The following is a 15,625-nucleotide window of genomic DNA, read 5'->3' on the forward strand; positions in this document are numbered from 1 at the left end:
GGCGTGGGTTGCGTAAGTAGCAAGTTTAGGTGATATGATGTCTGCCTATAATAAATAGCAGATGATGTGATGAATGAATACGGCGATATTCTCTCATATGCTGCCTGTTTCTAGCTCGATAGCGGGCGTACGCGTCTTCTGAACTCGCGATACTTGGCACGTTTCCGCCTCATGGCAAGTTTCCTTCGCGTCCGGAGCAATTCTATTCCATGCTCCCTGTCTTCAAGCGTCTTCGTACTAGTTGCCTGGATGATTCCATCGAGAGCAGCATCACTAATAGTCCAGTGGTCACGAATTAAATGGAAATTAGCCAGTATAGCTTGGAATCGCTCAACCTCAGGCTTATTATCTCTGTCTGATATCAAGGTAAGCCTTGCCATCCTGAACAAGACCAGCCTTATGGACTGCAGCAAGGAAGTCATCCCAACCCTCAGGTGGTCTGTCTAGAATGACACTGTTGGCACCTTGCAGAGATATACCAGACAGTCCAATGCGGCATGTAATGAGGACCTGGCATCTGCCCTCATTGAATTCTTGTATTATTGCTAACCGCTCGTTCATGTCTTTCCTGTTGTGAGTCACCTGGGCGGATAGTCCAGTGCCTTGGAGCAAGCTGGCAAGTGACTCGCCTTGCTTGATGCGAGCAACAAAGATAATGACCTTCTCATCCTGGCAGCATTCTGACACAATCCGTGAGACGCGTATGCGAACAGGCACCGTGCCAATCAAAGATAGAGGTTGCGAATCCAAATGGGCAGCCATTCCGGAGTTCATATGCCACTTTTGACATATATCCACCAAGTAAGCTGCAGTAGATTGCTTCCGCTAGGAAACATACTCTCCGGCTATGGTTGGCATCTTTGCTGCTGAGGCCTTGTGGCATCTGGAACAGGGTACCAAACTTCACGATCGGTTTGGGTTGTCGCAGTAGCAAGTTTCGGTGATATGATGTCTCCCTATGGATAATTAGCACATGATGTGATGATTGAATGGGTGTTCACATACCCTGGACGAACAGGGCTCTCGTGCGTTGCACGACATGAACCTAAGTCTCCGAATTGGGACGTTGCTGACCGGGTGCCCCTGGAGCGAACCTCTCCGTAAGAGCCCATAGAGGCTGACGCTCCCGTTTCTTGTTCTTCGCAGGGACAATGTGCTCTGGCTTAAGGTTAAGCAAAGCTTTCTTCGCTCGGTGACCTCTCATTTGGCCCTTCCTAAAGCTCCTTGCTGCATTGACCTCTTTTAGCAGCACAGCTTCTCTCCTGAAAAGCAGCGAGCCGTTCTTCTGACATTGCTGCCTTCCATCTGTTATCCTACCACATGTCAGTGCGATGATTTCACAAGTATCCATGATGGATGACGAAATCTCACCTTCGGCCTCGAAAGTCTCAGAGCGATGCCTCTGCATCAGCCAAGCAACGATCTGTGCCGCCTCTTGGAACTGCGCCTGGCATAGCCTCCTTACGAGTTATAGCCTTCCACTCAAAGAAGGAGACTATTCCGTGTGACCCCAAGTAAGATACAGTAGAATATCCATTAAAGCACATGTATAGGCCGTTTGGCTTAAGGATTGACCTTAACAGATGTAAATTCGGCGATGGGTAGGGTAGAGGTAAAGATTCGGAGAGAGGGGAGACGGAGTAAAGCTATGAATGCTACCTTCGCTGTGCTTGAGTGATATATTCACTAAGCTTGAGGTACTGGCTGTGAATGTAGTCAGTAGATTAAATCCAATAATAGAAGCTGGCAGTGAATGTAAGCTTTAAGAAAGGGACTGTGTGTTTGGATGACGACGGTCGTTAACCTTCATGAAAGACGGTGATTTAATGAAGCAGATGTTAAGACTGTATGACTGCCACTATTTGTTTATCTTATCTTTCTTGCCGATATCAACCAGCGTCCAGCCAAGTATATTCTTGTTGTCGAAACGCTATTGAGTCTAAGCAGCCCTAATCCCTCCAGTGCTCTGTCTTTCGAAGCTCCCAACTGACTCGATGGTCAAGGCAGGCCAGCAGGCCGGTTGGTAAGGCCTTTAGTAGATTGATCAATTCCTACTGTATGGAACCAAACATATCTTGGCGTTATGTTTGTCGATATGGAAAATTACTGACTCTAGTGAGCGAAAAATAGCTTGTTCAGAAGACAACTTTCAAATATCCTTTGATATCTCTGTTGTTACCTGGAGCTTGATTGCGTAAGACCCCTTGTTTTACTGCTAGAATAGCTACGCATCTTGTAGAGTCAGTGAAATCACAAACTGCAGTATGATGATGGCTTGGAGTTTGAGAGGGCTGCATATTCAGTGATCCTGTCTGAGATATGCGGATATTGACTGTCAAAAGCCTCTATGCAGCGGCACTCAAACCTTCGAGAATTCAACGACGCCGGCTACCAGGTCCTGTGACGTCAAAAGCCGCTATGGGCCTCTTTTGGAAATTCGCGGTCTTAAGGTCATGTCATGTATCAACAGTGTAGATAGCTTTGCCATAGTTCAACCCACTCTCTCCCATGCTTTATAGCGCAGACATACTTTGATCTCCTTTGAGATCTGTTTCATGAACTTCCGCGTAATTATCGTAGAGCGGATGGTCGTCTGTATCGACCCTGAGCATAGAGCTGACCTTCGTGATTTATTGCTCTATCTGAGCTGGTAACAGTCATGTGCGAGAAGTCCAGGGTTTCACAGATGAAGGACTACTGGCCTGTTAAACGACTGTATGCAATCTATGCACTCCCAATGATGCAAGGTGACATGACCAAGTAGACATACATTGTTCTCTTCATTGTCTGTCATAGCATGGCATGAAGCGTCCGCCGTAGTTTCTCTGGAGAGTCGTAGTTCGCTGATTGTATATCAACTTTGAAGGACTAGATAGAGTCAACAATTCAACTACAGGGCAAGGATAATACAGAACAAGACAAGCGTTCTCTATGCATTGGTCATTGATGGATTGATGGAATGATGGTTGAGGTAGTTACATCAACATAACTTAGAATGAGATGAAGGTTGTCTTGCAGAATCTGGTGCTGAGATGAAAGAATCCTGCGTACCGGGCAGCATTGGATGCCTGAGGATGATGACAATTTACAGTGTTCCAAATTACAGAGGGTGACAAGGCCAGTACCCCATCGACATAGGTAGTCGACGGCATGTCAGGATAGCTACACTACGGCTCCAAAAGATTTTGAGACATGAAAATGAATTCACTCTAATTCCATTTTAATCGTAAAAAAGGTCATTTCATGACATCTCATAGAAGATTGTTCAAGCAAAAGTTTTCACTCTCCAGCCCTCTATTTCTTGGTGGCCTTCTGGGCGGCCTTGGTGACCTTACCGGCACCACCGGCGGACTTCTCGACGGACTTGACGACACCAACCTATAAACTTGTCAGCTTCAAATCTTTAATTGGGGACTAGAATTTTTGTACGCACCGCAACAGTCTGGCGCATGTCACGGACGGCGAAACGACCAAGAGGGGGGTAGTCGGTGAAGGACTCGACACACATGGGCTTGGAAGGAATCATCTTGACGATGGCGGCATCACCGGACTTGATGAACTTGGGGTTGTTCTCAACAGACTTGCCGGTACGGCGGTCAATCTTCTCAAGCAGCTCAGCGAACTTGCAAGCAATGTGGGCGGTGTGGCAGTCGAGGACGGGGGCGTAACCAGCGCCGACCTGACCGGGGTGGTTGAGGACGATGACCTGGGCGTTGAAGGAGGCAGCACCCTGAGGGGGGTCGTTCTTGGAGTCACCGCAGACGTTACCACGGCGGACTTCCTTGACGGAAACGTTCTTGACGTTGAAACCGACGTTGTCACCGGGGACACCCTCCTGGAGCTGCTGGTGGTGCATCTCGACGGACTTGACTTCAGTGGTGACGTTGGCGGGGGCGAAGGTGACGACCATGCCGGGCTTGATGACACCAGTCTCGACACGGCCGACGGGGACCGTTCCGATACCAGAGATCTTGTAGACATCCTGGAGGGGAAGACGGAGGGGCTTGTTGGAGGGACGGACGGGGGGCTCAATGGCGTCGATGGCCTCGATGAGGGTCTTACCAGTGACCTTGCCGGCCTTGGTCTCCTTCTCCCATCCCTTGTACCAGGGGCAGTTGGTGGAGGGCTCAAGCATGTTGTCACCGTTGAAGCCGGAGATGGGGACGAAGGGAACGGCCTTGGGGTTGTAGCCGACCTTCTTGATGAAGTTGGAGGTTTCCTTGACAATTTCGTTGTAACGATCCTCGGACCACTTGCAGGTGTCCATCTTGTTGAGGGCAACGATGAGCTGCTTGACACCGAGGGTGAAAGCGAGCAGAGCGTGCTCACGGGTCTGGCCATCCTTGGAGATACCAGCCTCGAACTCACCAGTACCGGAGGCAATGATGAGGATAGCGCAGTCAGCCTGGGAGGTACCAGTGATCATGTTCTTGATGAAGTCACGGTGACCGGGGGCATCTTGAGATAGTGTCAGCTACAGCATCACAACACATCGGGACGAGTCAAGCTTACCAATGACAGTGACCTCATACTTGGGAGTCTGGAACTTCCAGAGGGCAATGTCGATGGTGATACCACGCTCACGCTCGGACTTGAGCTTGTCAAGAACCCAGGCGTACTTGAAGGAACCCTTGCCGAGTTCGGCGGCTTCCTTCTCGAACTTCTCAATAGTACGCTGGTCGATACCACCGCACTTGTAGATCATGTGACCGGTGGTGGTCGACTTGCCGGAATCGACGTGGCCGATAACGACGATGTTGATGTGAGTCTTTTCTTCCTTACTGTAGAGAGAAGATGAGAAGTTAGCCAATTCAGTCTGATGATGAACCGACTTGGACAAGGCCTTTCCACTCACCCCATTTTGACGGTTAGGTTTGAACCTTGTAGTTCTTTGTAAGATACTAGAGAAGTTCTGTGAAAATTGCTCAGGTACTACGGCTAGTATGCGTAGAGGTACTGAGCAAAGATGTTAGTTGGGAAGATGAAAGAAAGAAGAGGACGAAATAGGAAGAAGGGGAAGATATACGTACTGAAGCGGACGAGGAGGGAAGAGAAGAAAAATTCTGTGGGAGGGGAGGAGGGGAAATCCTTATATGGAGGGGTCAAGCGAGACCACGACTAAGCGGCGGGCTCAAACCCTTGGCGAGCCGCTGTTATCATTGGGCATGGAGGGGTAAATGCTCCACTCTGAGGGTGCGGGACCAGCGCAAAATCTTCACAGCGCGGCGGAGTGTCAGTCGGTTGGGCTGTTTCGTTCAGATTTTTCGCGCTGTTGTCTGGTGGGAGATCCTGCATTTCCTTGGTTCATGTCCTTTCGGCGCTCCGAGTCTTGATCCACTATCTTTTTTTACAAGCAAAGAAAAGGAGGGAGCGAGAAAATTTTTTCCTCCCTCTACAATCCTACACAGTATCTACCTATTTCCCAATGTCTATAGTGGATTTCGGACTGCAAAACTGGGCATCAACGCAGGGGGGGGGGTCCAGTACAACCTCTGTATCTACTACTACAACGTACCACACACTACGACGCAGTATATAGTCTACTACGAGCGAGGGGGCTTGATTTCCATGTTTGTAACAGAACCCCGCGGCAGCTCATGGTCTCTACTTGGCTCCTAATGGGCAGCACACGGTGGCCCGGCCGAGTGGCGCCCCTCTTTGACCCACAATTAGGATTTTCACTGTAAGGTCGGCATGGCAAAAGAAAGGAAAACTATCGAGTCTACTCCGTGCAGACGATACCTTAACAGATAGCGGAAAGAATTTTTTACCTCGCCACTATCGATCCAGTTGCTAGGGAGGCTGGATTGTTGCCGCCGACTCTTTCGAGTCACGACCTTGCGTATATACCCCTCATCAGCTAGTTGGGTGAACAATTAGATTTGTCGGACTCCCAAAATGGTTCTCTTTGAGTCACTTGAAAGTTGGTAGATCGCACGAAGCTACGTAATTATAGCCAATCCAGATCCAATGATTATTACCCCTCTATATGTGGCCGCTAAGAAAAAGAAAGGCGGTAAGAATTACAGAACAAGAGCAGAAAGTAAAAAAGGTGCGGCTAATCCGAATAGTCGAGAGCCTAAATAATCAACAGCTACACATGTAGATAATCGACAATGAGGGGTATCTCTGAAGCTCCAGTCTATGAACAACAAATCATCCAACTGCTGCAAGCACATTAAGCAACAGGAAAAAAATATAATTTAGCGCCTTTTTCCATGCTCCATATTCGCCTCGTCATCAGTCTATGAGTCAATCGAGCAGTGCGCTTAGCACAATTATTGCCGTCGTCACCATCACTTGATGGCAGTGATCAATTTTCTCTCCACCGTGCACCGCATGTAGTACACTATCATATGCGATTAGCACTGCGCATGATGCAGCTGCCAGCATGACTGCGGCAAGGGAAACACTCACCTTAAGGAATGTAGTCATAGGTTCATCCGCACTCCGAATCTGCAGCTGGAAGAAGTATGCACGATCGCCATTGCAATCTTCGGCGGGGCACTGAGCTGTAATGCAGAACAAACACATCCGTGTTAGCCTCTACTGCAAAGCTGGAAAACTTCATCTTGCAACCATCAAGCACTTACTGGCCATGCTGTCGGCGTTCGCAAACTCCTCCTTGCCACCAAAGACGTCTTCCACCTCCTTTTGTTTCATGGTGGTCTTCTCCTGTCTACCGTGCTTCAGCAGATGCTGATAGGGACATGTCCGGCACTCGAATCGGTTGACCCCCAGGGGATACTCTCGGGTTGGCTCGCCGCGTGAAATTGTCAGAGAATTGCCGCAATTGGGGCAAACTGGCAAGGTGAACAGCTTAAGTGAGCCTCATATATCTTTCTACCGAGCTGCTATCAAGCTGGCTGGGTATTGAACTCACATGTCAACATCTTGGAGCCTTTCGCAAGGATTCAGATAATCAGTGGATATACTAGGTTTCAGAGTGTAATGCAGACTATCCTGCTGCTGCGCGACAATCTCACGGCAAGTGACTAAGGTCTGCACGATAAACGAGCAGCTGCCTCAGGCGTATCCCTCTAAACAACGACGTCGTTGGCGGAGGAATTTAATCTTTGCCGCGCGGCTGTATGCAAAATGACAGCCAGCCGCCGATTGGCCGCGGGGCACATGCAGCGGAACGGATGATATATCATCCGAGCGGTTATCAGGCAACACTTGGAGATAGGTAGTCTCTGGATAAGGTACCTGAGTTGATGTACCTCTACAGTATCACTAAACAGATAAGGAACAAGAGAACTGGAAATCCTAGGACGCTTCAATCTTCCATGAATAGATAATTTCATTACGCTAGATTCTATTAGATCTCTAGGGATCCCGAAAACGAGCTTGTAGACCATAATTCCCTATTCCCCTTTTGTCTTCTTATTTGTGGTTGTTGCTCCGATCTGCCGTAACAACCTCCTGTCAAGTCTTATTTCGTACAGCTTTCTATTCTACCCCGCATAATACCACCAGACCACACCGCATCATTTTTCTGAGACGGATCTCTAAATTTTGAAATCGTGGTCACCGATACGAGACATTCTTTACAAACCAATTTTAATTCTGTACTCAGCAAAATGGCGGAAGAAGTGAGTGATGTTTCCAGCTATCGTGAACTAAAGGAAACTGACCAGATAGGGCGCATCACCCCGCGAACTGGTCGTCGAGGCCTGCCGACGAGACCAGCCTCACCTGATCGAGCAGGTCATGGAGACAATGAGTGATAAATCGAACGAAGAGGTCGCGGAGTTTTTCAACAGCGTGACGGATGCATTGGGGAACCATGCCCTGCACATCTGTGCCATGTACGGAAGCTGTAGGTCCACATTATCCCCTTCAACCCGCTATCCAATAAATATCAATATAGCTATTAATAATCTGCATTAACAGACGATACAATGGACTTCCTCTTTGACATCCAATACTTCGAATGCGACCCTCTCACCCGCCTGGACAAAGACACCCCCCTGCACAGCGCCGTCCGCTTCGCCAACGAAAAGGACCCCGAGCTCGGTCTCGAAATGATCAAAATGATGTGCGAAGCTGGCTGCGACCCGCGCGTACGGAACAAGCACGGCCAGAAGCCCATTGAGCTGGTCTACAACAACCAAGACATCAAATCCACCCTGCAGCAGGCTGAATATATTCTGGCCGAGGGGCTTCGGGACACCGGGGATAATGGGTCGGTACATGATAGTGCCAGTGACAGCGAGTAGGGCAGATAGATCATAGACGGGCAGATGGCTGACTCTTTCCGGGTGTACGACCTTATGACTATATCTCTCTATACATTTTGGGTCAATAGATTATCTTAACTGTATACTGTTGAGCGTTCTCGTTCATGTTGTTACTTGATGCAGCTCTTTTGATGTACGTAAATCATAGATTATGGCCCATGAGATTACATTCAAGGTATCCTTCTCTGACCATGTACGCTGAGTATGATGAGAAAATGCGAAGACAAGTGATAACACCAGTATTAGAAGACATCAGTGCAGGTCATTTAGCAGCGATGTGGATGCGTCCAATGAGCCTTGTACCGGATAGGGTCAACACGTCGAATATATATCTGTCCGCTGAAGATGATTCCACAAAATGCGACACCAGTAGACTATACAGACACTATATTTCTTATTTTGTATACTTAAACAGTCAACTGAGGGTATCATATTCATCATAGATAATAACGGTCTCACAGATAATAGGCAAAACTCGGTGCCACTCAAACCTAACCATCACTATCGTCGTCCGCCCCGTCATCAGAACCACCACCACGACGTCTTCGACTTCGCCCTGCCTCACTATCTTCGTCATCTCCGCTCTCGTCTTGATTATCAGCCACCCGAGCCCCAGGTCGCCTGATACCTAGACTCCGAGCCAGCCGTGACTCGAATTCCTCCATCTGCGCTCGCTCCGCAGGCGTGGAATCGTCCCCTTCAACAGCGCCCTGACAGCCGTAGACTTCCCGCACTAACCCGGCCACTCCCTGAACACCCACCTCGACCTTCCCCCGCGGCCCGACCATGTACTCGATGATTTCTTCTCCACCGTCCATCTCCCGATTACGGATGAGATATCCCTCCTTACATAGACGCTGGAGAAACCGGTCCGTACGATCGACGGGCGTGTACGTATCAGCATTGGTACGCTTGAGGTAGCGCTCGAGTTTCTGCTCCGGCAAGGAGCCGCCATTGAGCAGGATCACGGCAATTATGAAGGAATACAGCCCCGTATAGGTGCCTTCCAGGGGCGCTTTTGTCGGTGGAAGAATCTCGGGCTTTCTGTACGCAAGAGGGAGGGTACTCGTAAGAATCCAGGACTTGTTTGTGGACGAGGGCCTATCGACTTTTTGGGCGGCTACTTCGGGGTCAGAACATCATCATCACCTGGCTGTCCTTGTAACCAATGCCACGTACCTCTTCGTTGTTGGATAGTCACCTTCTCCTTCACCGGCAATTCGGCCAATTGCATCCCAAACGTCTCTCGTAATGTCTTCTGTGCCATCTCGAAGACGAATTTGAATTGGCGAGAGCCCTGTTCCCCCAGGACCTTTGTGCTTATATCTGTCCGGCGGATCGGTTGCCGTGACAGCTCACTCGCCAGCGCTAGCCGGACCAGCTTCTTAACCATTACATCTTTAGAACTTGGGGCGCGAGCGTCGTCCGGGCCGACATCGTCGTCGCTTTCCGAGTCTGACGTGCGTCTGAGGCGGCGACGAGCGTTCTCTGTAGAGACCGGGCCTGCGAGCGGAGTTGAAACTTCATCGTCATTGTCAGATTCGAGCTGTTGTTCCTACGTTTTGGTACTGATTTAGTCTGGCAACGGATTGATCATGAAGTGACAAGCGACTCACAGCTCGTCGTTTGCGAACTAGAGGCATGGCGAGGGTGCGGATGTAAAATATTGATGAACAGCGATGGAGACGCAGGTAATTCTCAGCGGACTACTCCGTAGTCAGTAAGTCATATTGCATCGCTATGCGTAATTAGGCAGTTTCCTGACACTGTGAAGATTACCCAGACGCGTTTGACGCGCCGTCACTTTGATAGTGGGACCAGGCGTGATTTATCCGCTTCGGGTAATAATACCTTCCCGTTTTCTTGGCTTCCACATATCTAGTCTACATGTTGGAATCACATGCAAGCGCCCATACCTTAAAGAAAATATATAAAAAGGATAAATTAAACAAAGAAAAGGCGAAAAAACAATGAGACGATGGACACTGGATCTTTATACTAAACAATTGATATGCTGCCTTGGTTCTAATACAGCTGCGCTGACTGCATGTGTCCATTCTCAGTGTAGATGCATCCCACAATGACGTATGTATCCATTGACCTTCGCCTGTGGGAATTGATGATGAAAACTGTAATGCCTTAACATGAGCACTGCAGTACGAACAGGCGCTTATGCTTTGGATTAGCTTCAGAGTTTGATGGTGTTCATCAGAATATATAAAAATCTAATCGTGACTGATACAAACAATCCCACCAGGTGTATCCAAATGCGAACCAGAGTAACATACGAACAATGAATTAAAGAGACATTTTGTCTGGCACAGATAGAAAAGGAAACAAATGTAAGCGAACGGATACGAAAGTCCAGGAGAAAGGGAAAAAGGAAGCAGAAGGGAGAGTGACCCTGTATCACTACCACGACATGTCGCTTAGTTGGTTTTGTCATTGACGACCTCTTTGGCCTGGGTTTTCTTCTTTTGAAGAAACGAGCTGATATAGGCCAACGATTCTTGAGATAGGATCAGACTGGTGCTGATGGCAGCCTTGCCTCCTGCAACCATTCCATCACCGCCGCACTTCTTGTATTCCGATCCAAAAGTCTCGAAGACATGGCTTTTCACGTCGCCAGCCAGACGCAAGGGGAAGAAGGCAGTATCGTAGATCGTTCCTTTTATCTTATCTGTGTCCTCCTTGATGATGGGGAATGACGTGTCGAGCTTGGTCAACCCTTGATCTCCGAGGTTATCTACCTGAGCAACATAGGGCGCGACGTAACCGTAGGGCTTCGACAGGTAGGGGAGTAACGGTTTGGCTATGCGGACATAGCCTTGGTCCGCATACTCCAAGGACTTGGCACCATATTTGTTGCTTCTGAAGACGGTGATCGAATCTGAAACGACAGGGTACGAGGTAAGGTGCTACGGCACATTGTGATCAGTAACATGTTACACGGACAACTGTCAGGCAATCAAGCAGACATCTCGGGGGAACTTACATCAAGGAAGTGAGAATGGACCTTCTCGCCGTTGACAGAAGGCTCCCCCATTGTTCCGTTCTCTGCGTGAGGCATAAAGTCTATTATTCAAGAAATGTAAATTAGCAAAAAAGAGGATAGGAGATGTGATGGGATACAACATACCTATAGGAAGTGAGCTGTGGAATCGTGGATGTGAGAATATATCCACCGAGGGAGGTCACGAAGTAAGAAGCTACTTAGGACGAGGGGTGGATAAAGGTAGGTGCTTGAGAGTGGTCGGAAAGTATGAGGGAGATAAGAGTGTAGGAGGATGACTATATACCTTAGATTACAGGAGCGGAATTGGAAATGGGAGGAATTCAGCACATGTCAATCAATCAGTTTAAACTACCTCTGCTGTATTTATAGAGTTAGTATTATTTGCCATCACTCGATACTAAAATCAGTCATGGCATGGTAGATAGGTGTTGTACGGAGTAGTAGTTTCCCTGTCGATTTCTTCGCCCATTCTAAAGTAGGTACCTATTTTATCCTATTATTTTCCTGATGCAGCAGAGGAGCTTGAACTTTGCATGTGAGAGCGGGCCCTGTTTGCTGAAAGCAGGCGCCAAGGAGGGGCTCCCGTTGGTGAAAGTGTATAACCTCATTATCAACGCTCCTACCGTCATCGTCGTATCATCGGAAGAGGGCCTGGAACCCCCCGGTAGCTTTCCGTCCAGAAGTCCGAACCCGAGAATTTCATCTTAAATCATTCGTGTCTCTGTGCCCGATAATCTGCATCTAATTTGACAGGGGAGGGCAAACACTGCTAGAAACGTTCCGGACAGGGAGGTCCTCGACGTTCAGTCCTCTCTGCCACCCGCTTTTGCTTTTCCATGAATCGAATCATTGGACCGAAGCGTTAAGCATGTCTTTCGATCCATTTGAGAACTGAAACATGATAAAAAACTCGGATTACCAGTTCCTCTGCCTTGGCCTTCGTTATCAGTACTCCGTAGTGTGGCAAAGGCGCTTGGAACTCTAGAGATTTGAAAAAAGGTCAAAGATGAGAATTAGGTACCTTCCATCCATATGTTGCATATCAATAGACAATAGGTACCTTAGCATCTGCCATAGGATTCATATCATCTGTCTTTTCAGTTACGTGTAATGACTCCATTGAATGATACTAGGTACCTAAGGTTTGATGTTTTGCAGCATGTGATAGTGGGTCAATCGCTCAGAGGCTGCGAGATGAGGCCCAGTAGGCCCAGTAGCGCCATCAAGGTCCCAATAGAGCTATCAAATATAATAGAGCATGGGATAGGTACTTAGTCGAATAATTAAGACAGCATCATATATTCATATCCCTTCTGCATATCGATGGTAATGCATCATTCACTATTGTTCTTCATGGAAGTAGGGTATACGAGGAGCTTATCAGTAACTAACAGAAGACACCGGATTTCTTTGCGTCTCATCAAGTTCTCGTCCGGGAACAAATATAGCGCCCTCTTCTTCGAAAGGATTCTCTGCAAAGACAAGAACTGTCATTCGTCACGTCTGATTCGATTAGCCTGCCAGACGATTTGATTGATTCTTCCCGTCTGCAAGTTCTTTTAGCTCGGTTCATCGGTGGCCTGAGCGTCAATCAGCATTTTCTTTCTGTTGCGTCAACTCAGTTCATCGAAATGCTTGAGAAGACAAGATGCTGTTGTCAACCGTCGTCGTGCTCCGTACTTTTGTTGCGCCTCCTCGGTCATAAACTATTGTGTAGAAATACGTCCTGGCGCTATTCCTAAACCCTTTAACCCCCCCCTCCGTTAACAGTTCGGTAGCCGCAAATGCTTGCGCTGCGACGTTCAGAAGACTATTGCATGGCCTTTCTAAACTGTGGAGTGGTATTGGCGACCAAAGCCAATGTTTCAATGAGTTAATTCGATCAAAGGCAAACATCGCGAACATTTGTTGAGCCGTGGTGTGTTTTTCTGACCAATCGATATATATATTCAGCCATCCATATGCAAGCGATGCAATCGACCAGAAGTTGAGTGGCGAGCCTAAAATGATTAATCTATCATGCAAATAGAATCTACAGGTACTGAACGATGTTCTTGCGTCACCGGTATGTTCATATTGTTATTGAGTATTGCCTCAAATATGGTGGCATGGTATGTGTGTAGGTGAAGCCGAAATCTCCAAACACACCCAACCGACATGCGTAAATCGGATTAAAATCGCCTCAGGTGGACCCCCTTCGCAACACTAGACAACCTCGGATGGTCGTCGCAAAAAGAGCAAATGTACCCGACATGGGTCAGAATGTACTATCGCAGCTTACAGAGTAGTTTGCATGTACGTGGAAAGACTTTGACATGGGCTAGAAACCGCCAAATACAGCCGTATGACTGGACCCCGGACGAGGCAATGCGCGGATCGTCGCATGCTTCGTCGAGTTTGACACAGAGCTCTGTGCCACAGATCATGTCTTTCGAACGGTATGCGCCTACTGTTACTGAGCGGCAAAGGTAGCTGTATCCTCGGATCTTGAGGCTTGTCTCTACTGTGTTTCCGAGGCGTGGCAACTGATACTGAAATCGATTTGCTGAGGTGTTGGAATCACGAGACTGGTCGAGGGCTTGATTGAACTAAGGTTAACGAAGTTTCGGTCAATATCTGGGCTGATAGATCGTCAGGGTCTGGCGCGGGAATTCGGAATGTACAAAGTTGGAAGGACCACTGCTGACACATGAAGCCGAGTCGAGTGTCTAACAGTCTTCGTTCGCAGCGGTAAGCAATTAGGATACCTGTTAGTGAACCTGCGAAATTGAGTCGAGAACTCAAGAATCGAGACATTGAGACATTGAGACAACAGAAGAGAATTGAATTTGTTCATATTTTCATTTCAGGACGGGCGCCAGTTCTGGATGGCCGCCCTCATAAAAGAAACATGGCCAAGTCTTGGACCTGTGCATCGATACATTCCAAGTTCCGCATCCAGCTATGGTATACTTCTTTCGTTTAATGCCATGCTCATGAACCGAATGTACTCGATGCCCTTTTTTCTTCCCTCCGTTTGCCTCATCTAGAACCTTGCGCGCTCAAACGACAAAACGCCCCAAATACCCCGTTTAGAAACCTGTGTAGGGATAACAATCAGCACACAACTATCTCACTGCAAAGTAACAATAAGCAAGGATTGCACGTACGCAGAGGAGTGAAGAACCATCTGTTCTTGCCGCTGGTGTATCTGTCCTCGAGGGCTTTCTTGACGGTTTTCTTGGCGTCCTCGCGTGTGGAGACTTCCTTGAAGGTCTCCTGGCTGACGGCACCCTTGAGACCCTCAAGCTCAAGAGTGTAACGGGTGGGCATCAAGTGGTTGTAGTTGACGACCTTGATGAAAGGCTTGATGCGGCTGCGCTTCTCGACCATCTTCTTGCCCATGCGGCGGGTGACCTTGAGGGGGTAGCGCTCGATACCGGCGACGATGGCGTAGGGGAAGGGGTGCGCCTTGGAGCCAGTGTCGTTAGGCTGGACAATGACGACCTGTGTTTTCGCGAAAAGGTCCCTTGTCAGCACGTCCTTCTCAATGTCCAATTGATCCCATCCCAAATCGATATCCCTTCCCAAATTCGTCCAGAAAGTCTCTCTTTCTTCCTCTCAAAATCGACCATCGAAAAGTTTCGAACCAGACCCTCCATCCTCAACCAAATTTCCGCTAGAACACGTAGGAAAAGAAAAGGCTTGTCGTACCTTCTTACCGGCGTAACGGCCACGGGTGATGATGGCCACACGGCCCACTTTCATGACTATTTCACCATCCTGTCAGTATGAACTGATATTCAAATAATTGAGAACTCGAGATGAGACGGCATTCAACTAACACTTCATGGTGAGCGGAGCGCAAGGTCGATGGGGTTGTTGTCGATGGTGCTTCGGTCGTGTTATCGAAAGTCTCCCGCGTTCGACGTTCTTTTTTTCGCTTGAGAGTAGTGCACGGCAGGGCTCAGGGCAAGATGGAACAATTGTGTGCCCCAATTCCATTGGCCAGCTTACCGACCAGCCGCAGCTAGACTGTTTTGGGCATATTTCTCCAAAAGGACTAGATCCCGCTCTTCCCGGACAAACCTCTCACCGCCGGCAGATGGACCGTCGTCATGCTTTGTTTACTAGACAACGGCAAAGGCGCTGGTTGCTATGAAGTCGGGCAACGGAGCTTTGATGTGTACAGCGCAGATTGGGCCGGGACTGCGATCGATGCCCCATGAGCTACCGTTGTTTCTCAGCACCAGCGCCAACTCCACTTCCATGTTTTCTTTATTCTGCTACTTAAAAAGTGATTGATTGTCTCCTCGTCGCGAGGTATCTAAATTTTAGAGTTGCTCCTCTGTGTGCCTTTAACTCCATCGCACGTTGCATTGTCCCT

At 48.4% G+C, this 15,625-nt stretch overlaps 7 protein-coding genes across 7 annotated transcripts; 1 reads left to right on the forward strand and 6 right to left on the reverse strand.

Moving 5' to 3' along the window:
• Nucleotides 1-345: 345 nt before the first annotated feature.
• NFIA_018310 (C-terminal helicase domain-containing protein) lies at nucleotides 346-1,112 on the reverse strand (the record flags this gene model as incomplete). Its single annotated transcript, XM_001265026.1, has 3 exons — nucleotides 346-780; nucleotides 839-956; nucleotides 1,006-1,112. The coding sequence occupies 3 exons, from the start codon at nucleotides 1,110-1,112 to the stop codon at nucleotides 346-348; spliced, it is 660 nt and encodes a 219-aa protein (XP_001265027.1).
• Nucleotides 1,113-3,294: 2,182 nt separating this feature from the next.
• Nucleotides 3,295-4,860, reverse strand: NFIA_018320 (elongation factor 1-alpha; the record flags this gene model as incomplete). The annotated part of the gene is made up of 4 exons (XM_001265027.1): nucleotides 3,295-3,378; nucleotides 3,434-4,458; nucleotides 4,513-4,781; nucleotides 4,856-4,860. 4 exons carry the CDS (start codon nucleotides 4,858-4,860, stop codon nucleotides 3,295-3,297), a joined length of 1,383 nt encoding a protein of 460 aa, XP_001265028.1.
• Nucleotides 4,861-6,313: 1,453 nt separating this feature from the next.
• Nucleotides 6,314-6,813, reverse strand: NFIA_018330 (DNA-directed RNA polymerase III core subunit RPC11; the record flags this gene model as incomplete). The annotated part of the gene is made up of 3 exons (XM_001265028.1): nucleotides 6,314-6,349; nucleotides 6,418-6,512; nucleotides 6,594-6,813. Coding segments are annotated over 3 exons (351 nt in total), but the record flags the coding sequence as incomplete, so codon positions are not given.
• A 770-nt stretch (nucleotides 6,814-7,583) lies between these two features.
• On the forward strand, nucleotides 7,584-8,222 carry NFIA_018340 (ankyrin repeat-containing protein ANK1; the record flags this gene model as incomplete). The annotated part of the gene is made up of 3 exons (XM_001265029.1): nucleotides 7,584-7,595; nucleotides 7,645-7,822; nucleotides 7,897-8,222. 3 exons carry the CDS (start codon nucleotides 7,584-7,586, stop codon nucleotides 8,220-8,222), a joined length of 516 nt encoding a protein of 171 aa, XP_001265030.1.
• A 512-nt stretch (nucleotides 8,223-8,734) lies between these two features.
• NFIA_018350 (MAGE domain-containing protein) lies at nucleotides 8,735-9,886 on the reverse strand (the record flags this gene model as incomplete). Its single annotated transcript, XM_001265030.1, has 3 exons — nucleotides 8,735-9,363; nucleotides 9,423-9,798; nucleotides 9,860-9,886. The coding sequence occupies 3 exons, from the start codon at nucleotides 9,884-9,886 to the stop codon at nucleotides 8,735-8,737; spliced, it is 1,032 nt and encodes a 343-aa protein (XP_001265031.1).
• A 786-nt stretch (nucleotides 9,887-10,672) lies between these two features.
• On the reverse strand, nucleotides 10,673-11,313 carry NFIA_018360 (putative pathogenesis associated protein Cap20; the record flags this gene model as incomplete). The annotated part of the gene is made up of 2 exons (XM_001265031.1): nucleotides 10,673-11,161; nucleotides 11,239-11,313. 2 exons carry the CDS (start codon nucleotides 11,311-11,313, stop codon nucleotides 10,673-10,675), a joined length of 564 nt encoding a protein of 187 aa, XP_001265032.1.
• Nucleotides 11,314-14,355: 3,042 nt separating this feature from the next.
• NFIA_018370 (60S ribosomal eL27 domain-containing protein) lies at nucleotides 14,356-15,006 on the reverse strand (the record flags this gene model as incomplete). Its single annotated transcript, XM_001265032.1, has 2 exons — nucleotides 14,356-14,745; nucleotides 14,953-15,006. 2 exons carry the CDS (start codon nucleotides 15,004-15,006, stop codon nucleotides 14,356-14,358), a joined length of 444 nt encoding a protein of 147 aa, XP_001265033.1.
• Between the last annotated feature and the right edge of the window lie 619 nt (nucleotides 15,007-15,625).

This window comes from Aspergillus fischeri, genomic scaffold, assembly GCF_000149645.3.
Source record: "Aspergillus fischeri NRRL 181 1099437636249 genomic scaffold, whole genome shotgun sequence".
NCBI classification, from domain to species: Eukaryota; Fungi; Ascomycota; class Eurotiomycetes; order Eurotiales; family Aspergillaceae; genus Aspergillus; species Aspergillus fischeri.